This window comes from Haliaeetus albicilla, chromosome 10 (assembly GCF_947461875.1).
Source record: "Haliaeetus albicilla chromosome 10, bHalAlb1.1, whole genome shotgun sequence".
NCBI lineage: Eukaryota > Metazoa > Chordata > Aves > Accipitriformes > Accipitridae > Haliaeetus > Haliaeetus albicilla.
Window position 1 is genome coordinate 25,059,821 of NC_091492.1, and position 6,000 is coordinate 25,065,820.

General features: G+C 47.4%; 1 protein-coding gene across 1 annotated transcript in view; it reads left to right on the plus strand.

Annotated features, from left to right (window-relative positions):
* VPS45 (vacuolar protein sorting 45 homolog) overlaps positions 1-6,000 on the plus strand; it is a 28,905-nt gene extending 22,905 nt beyond the window's left edge. Inside the window, exon 15 of the mRNA XM_069794270.1 lies at positions 5,386-6,000. Within this exon, the coding sequence (XP_069650371.1) occupies positions 5,386-5,473 (88 nt within the window). The 3' untranslated portion in view covers positions 5,474-6,000. The remainder of the gene's footprint in view (positions 1-5,385) is intronic.

The following is a 6,000-nucleotide window of genomic DNA, read 5'->3' on the forward strand; positions in this document are numbered from 1 at the left end:
CCTATTCCTTGGCCTCTTTCCTGACATTACCCATGGGCAGGTCAGTCAGTGATAGGGTTGGGAATGTGGCTTGGGTCTTCCATACCTGCCTGCAACCACAAGTTGTGAGAAAAAAATGCATTAAAGCAGCAAGGGTGCTGAAAAGTCAAGTGCTGAAAGCCAGAGAAATGCAGAAATTCAAAGATCAGAAAAACTCTTTGATTGTGCACACTCAGTTTTGCTGCAGATGAGGCCTTAAATCTGTCCCATCTCAGTTTACTTAGTTCTTTCTTTCTTTCCTCTGTTCCTGTTAACAGGCAACCCTCGTGCTGTTAAGTCTAGGAGGGTATACAGATATGCATTTGGTAAGGCTTTGGGATCCTTTGAGAAACACCAGGAGGGTGGAAAAAAATCTGTTGTTGTCAAGGAATTTTCAGCGTTTTTCTAATCAAACCAGATTGGCTGCCTCTGTTACTTTTGAAATTTTGGCAGCCCTACTAAAAATACTTCTATTATGACTTGATTGTCAAAAAGGTAAAAAAACCTTCCTGGATGTGTTTTCCTGCATGATGAGCCTCAGCAATAGCTCGCTTCAGAGCTGTGCCCAGCGTATGAGAATTGAAATGCCACATCTGCCCACTTAATGCGGTTCTTCTACAGCGGGCTCATGCTGGGGACTCAGTCTGCAGCTACGCCATTGCACCTGGCTATGGGTCGAACCACTTGATAAATGAAGTCTGAGTGTAGAACTCCTGTCTGCTTTTTTCCCTGCAATATAATGAGCTGTAATGGAAGGGCTGGAAGGCTGGGGATTATTAATCATAGGTTCTTTAAAAAATACATATGTAATATGTAATTAAATTATATTTATGGTGAAAGTGAGAGTTCTTTCTTGACTTGGTGCTATTCCTTAGCACTGACCATAGCAACATCTGTAATTACCTGCAGGAACCGGATGAATTTGGGCAAAACTGTGCTGGAGTTAAATCTCTGGGTTTTCAGTTGCTCTCCACTCTTTAAGTTAACATTTGTGGAGGGTCATGGGCTCACACCAAAATGCAGAATGCAGAGATCTGAGGCATTAGGGCAGGGAGAGAAAAGCCAGGAACATAATTACTGGACTTTGAATTGAAGAAGTCGGAGAGCCTAATGTGGCCAGCAGCATCTCCTAGCTGCTCCCCTTCTCTGGGCTGAAAGCTGGAAAGAAGTGGCTCTGGCTTCCCCCGCTTCCTAAAGAAAACTCAAAGTGAGGGAGCTGATTCCTTGCTGTTGGCAAACAGTTTTACCACCAGTCGCACGGGCAACGAGCTCCCTTCTTTTCTGGCACATGCAAATGGATTTCAAAGAAATTCTGCTGGGTTTGGGGGAGAAAGGGTTAAAAAGTGATCAATAATCAGCTAAAAATGGAAGACCAAGACCAGGAGGAACATCTGGCATGTGGGGCTGACTCATCCAGAGCACAGGTTAAGCACAAACCTGCTGTGACTAATCCAAGGGGATATCTAGCCTGACCCACTTACCCAGTTACAGTAATAGCCTGGTTGTGCCAAACGTGGCTGCGGTGTGCTTAGCCAGTGGAGCCTGGTCACCGGATACCTGTGCCTCTGGGAGAAGTGTTTGGACCAGCCGCAGTTCCTCCTTACTACGGAGTGAGGGAGGGTTTGGAGTAGAGCGGAGAGATCAGTTCAAATTCTTCTTGTGGTTTGATATTCGCACCCTGATCAGAGGCTTTCCCAGCCAGAGCTGAAGTAGCTGTGACCACTGCAGTAGATGCTCACTGTTTCTCGCAGGATCCTCAGGGTCCTGGGAAATAACAACAGCTGCAGCATGGTGCATTTTTACTGTGCTCCACCTCACCCCTCCGCTGCAGGTGGGAGTTTGGCTCTTACATCAGCTGCACTCCAGATGGGGAGACTTGTACAGGAGCTGCTCAGAGGTGGTCATGCTGCCCACTTTTAAGACCTTCCTGAAGTATAAAGTGACAACGTCTCGCTGCATCTCCCTTTACACACACACACACTTTCTCTCCAGATAGGAAATAAACATGAGTCCCCTTTAAAAATAAAAGCAAGTCATTCTCTGTTAAGAACTCAAGTCTGCCTGACTCTAATGCCTAAAAATAAAATGGGAGGAGGGACAGCTCCCTAGCTGTAATCTCAGAGCTGAGTGACCATAGCGCAAGCAATGTTCCTGTACACCTCTTATAAATCAGGCTGCTGCTCTCCCAGAATACATATTTCTAAATGGTGTGGTGTTGAGATCTTGAAACTGGTATAGGCATTTGCATGAGATTTTTTTTTTTTTTTTTTTAAAAAACCCTCAAAAGTCACAACCTGGGCAGGTAGACCTATTTTAGACCTGTTTTAGGGGAATCATATTTTTGTAGGATTTGTGGTATAGCCTGATTTTTTTTTTTTTTTTTTTTTTTTAAAGCGTTAATGTTCAGATAACTTGATCAGCATATTGAAGGAATGAGTCAACCTAGAAACGGGTAGCACTGTATCGGATTGCCAGAGTAACCATCTTCCTGGTAACACATCCTCATTAGATCTTACGTGGGAGCGTTGCTGTGGTTTTGCACAGTATTCAGCTGCCTCCCAAACTGCACAGACCAGCAGGTGTAAGTAACTGTGAAGTAATGCTAGTGGGCCACAGCTTTGTTTTGTGGGCAGTCCTCACAGCTCCTTTGGCTTCAGAGACTCCTCACAGAGATATCTAGGGATGTCATGTGAAGGTTCACTCACACCTGTCTTGCTCTGGTGTTGGTATTATAGCAGCACTCAGAGACCCGGCTGCTCAGGAGCTGTATCAGCACACAGGAGAAGACAGTCTGGTCTGTGTATACTCCAGACAAGGCCAGTCACATGAAAGATGGAGGTGGGGAGCAGCAGCGAAGGGCAGGAGTGAGCTGTGGCTTCCTGGTGAAACTGGGACTAGCTCCAAGCTTCAGTCTTAGTCTAGCACTTACCTCTGTAGGCCATGCTCCCATTTGGCTTTTGCAGGCAGGAGTGCCATATGAAAGCATATAGAAGCCTATAATCAAACAAAAACAATGCAAAGAGCATTATTCTTTCAAAGGTTGGGGGGGGGGTCCTCTTGAAAGGATTGAATTGGTCTCAAACCTTAACCCACTTTTAGACCTATTTAAACAACTGTGTTTCCAAGGTTTAGTCTCCCTTGCTCTGGTGTATTTTGCTGGATTAGGCGCCGCTGTGCTTTGTGAAGGAGGGCTGAGACTGCCGGAGTGCAGGTGTGATGCAGCTGACCTTGGTGCAGCTCCAACAAATACCAGTCTGTATGTACGCCTACCTCTCAGCTTGCTGCACATACCTGTCCACCCAGATAAGAAATGAATCTGTGCTCATGACAGGTGTAAGTCTGGAAACTGAAACATTGTGGCATGTTTCAGGGATAAAATTGGCCTTTGAAGACTGCCTGGTGACAGAATGAGTGAAATTCATTTTGCAGACTCATCAAGGTAGAAATCATCTCTCTTGCCACCTAACCATGCAAGCCCAGTCCTGCACGCAGCAGAAATTCTTTGCTGACAGAGTTGCCTCCACAGTGATCATGACTTCAGCCATGTCCATACAAGGCTTTTAAGACACACTGCAAGCATTCCAGAACAGGACTTTCCAAACTATCAAATGCTTAGCCTAACTCTGCTCCTAAAGACATAACAGGGCTTAAGTGGAAACAGATTTGGGCTAGGACTGAACGGTCTTGCAGATTCCGATTTCAGGATCTCAGGATCTGAACCAGAGCAAGACACAGAGCCCAGCCCTCCTGACTCCCAGACATTTTCGTTAAGTGCTGCACGCTTGATCCCTGCTTCAACCTATTTTTCTTTTTCCCTCTGCATTTGGCCAATGTCAGCCCTTGGCAGCTGATCGCCACCTGACAATTTTTTTCTTGAGAAGCAGCTCACTTATTCAAATGTGTCTCTGAATGCATTGTCTTTTGGTTTTTGTGTGGAACCATTGCTCTGGTGTGCAGTTGAGCCGTTCACTTGACTTTATAGGGCAAACTTGTGCATAAGTCTCAAACTGACAAGTTCCTTGGAGTCTAGCCCTCAAAATCCCTTAAGGTGTCTGGGAAAATCATACAGAGGAGAGACTGGGATGAAGCTGAGTGTGTGCTTAATATTTTATTGGGTTAAAACTTTCTTGAGATCCAACTGAATGAATGGTTAGTGCCCAGAGGTTTCCTGTGGCTCATTATTTAGATCCGAATGTGGTCTAAAGAGGCTGGAAATTGGAGATAGGGTCTTGCTGTGGATGTGAGCCCTGGGACGAGGCTGAGGAGCTGGGGCGTGAGGCACAAGCAGTGACCCAGGCTGCTCAAGGGGCTGCTTTCCAGAAAGCCCTGGCTGTGAAATGTCACAGATGCCTCAGCAGGAGGTTTCCACCCTGCCTCTTCCTGCCTTATCATCCACACAGGAAGACTGAGTGAGCAGAAAAACAAGCCTGAATGCTGGCCTTCCTGGCTTTGTTACTGAAAGGCGAGTGGGGCTACCACCTCGGTGCAGATGCTGAGCTGAGCCCATGAAGAGCTGCTGCCCTCATTCTGGAAGCCTTACCGTTTGTGGCACGGGGAGAGACAGGAGACCTCCCAGACAGGATGGAGTATTTAAGGATGAATGGCCATGTTCAGTGAAGATGTTGACCTGGTGATCCATGCTGGGTGCTCCAGATTTTGGTCCCCAGGGCAGGTCATTGCAGTCCCATAGCTTTGCACTTTGTTCTCCCTCATTGAATTCATCCTGGCTGGTGGGAGGATCTGTCACTGGAAAGTGGGAGCTTTCTGCAAGGCTGCCATTCACTTATTTCCTCCTTGATTAGTGTCTCGTAGCTGTAGCTGTCCCAGTCTGAGGACATTTCCCCTTGCAAGCAGCTGGAGGAGTAGGTCAGTCAGAGGGTGATCCATCCACTCTGCCACTGTCCCTCAACTGCCATCTCTCAGGATGCTGCTTTTACATTGGAGGACATGAGTCCTGATCTGAGTGTCTCTGTCATGTGCCCCTTCAGGGACCATCAGTCCCTGACACTTCCTCACTGCTGCCTCCTTGGAGAGGGAGCTGCTGGGTTTGACATGAGCCTAATGAGGGGAAGGAGCATCATCACCACTGGGACCAGGATCCCTGTTCTGGGTGGGGTTTTTTGTTGGATCCCATGCTGTTGTGAGCAGGTCTTCTCCTCTTTGCCACTGTAACCACATATGAAGGAGTGACTCTGTCCCCCCATCCTGGTGACACCACGGGAGAAAACAGATGTTTTCATAGCGCTGAGGTTGTAGAACACTTGTTGGTTTTGTTCAAAGGCTTGAAGCCAGGCCATGTGGTTACTTTCTGTCTGCATGAGTGAAAAGCTGGCCCTTGTCTCTGCTAACCTTACCTTTGCTTGGCAGCTTCCTTGAGGAAGTTACAGCTTCAGGGTTCCGTGGCCGAACTACCGAGAGCTCTCAAGTTACACCAAGGTCAAGCAGCAGACGGTAAACCTTGGAGAAACCCTGTCTCGCCCATCCGGAGCTTCCACGAACTGACAGTACAGCTTTGGAGCAAAACTGGATGTTCCTGCACTGCACTGCTGCCGTAGCTTCCCCCGTCCATGCCAGGAACCTTAATGGGCACAAGGAGCATCTGGGCAGTGAACGCTGGAGTTGGCGTCTGCCCTGATGAACCAGGACATGCCCCAAACTGCAGCACCCTCATTGTCTTCTCACAAACACAGCTCTGAATGGGACATGGCTGCGTAATTGGAATTGTAACCTGCAGGAGAGCCTGGGAAAAATGTTACTACAGAAGCACTGAGTCTCTGCAGCTCTGCCAGCCTGTGGGAAGGCTGTGCTCTTAGTTGATTTGTCAAAACACACGGTATGACTCCCCTAATGAACATCTAATGATCCTGGTCCAGACTTCTGTGTGCATCTCTGGAAGGTGAAGCTGATGGGCACTAGAAGCCCTTTGCTCTGCTCAGTTGTCTGTATATTTTGAGTCCTATTAAATAACCCATTTTGACTGAA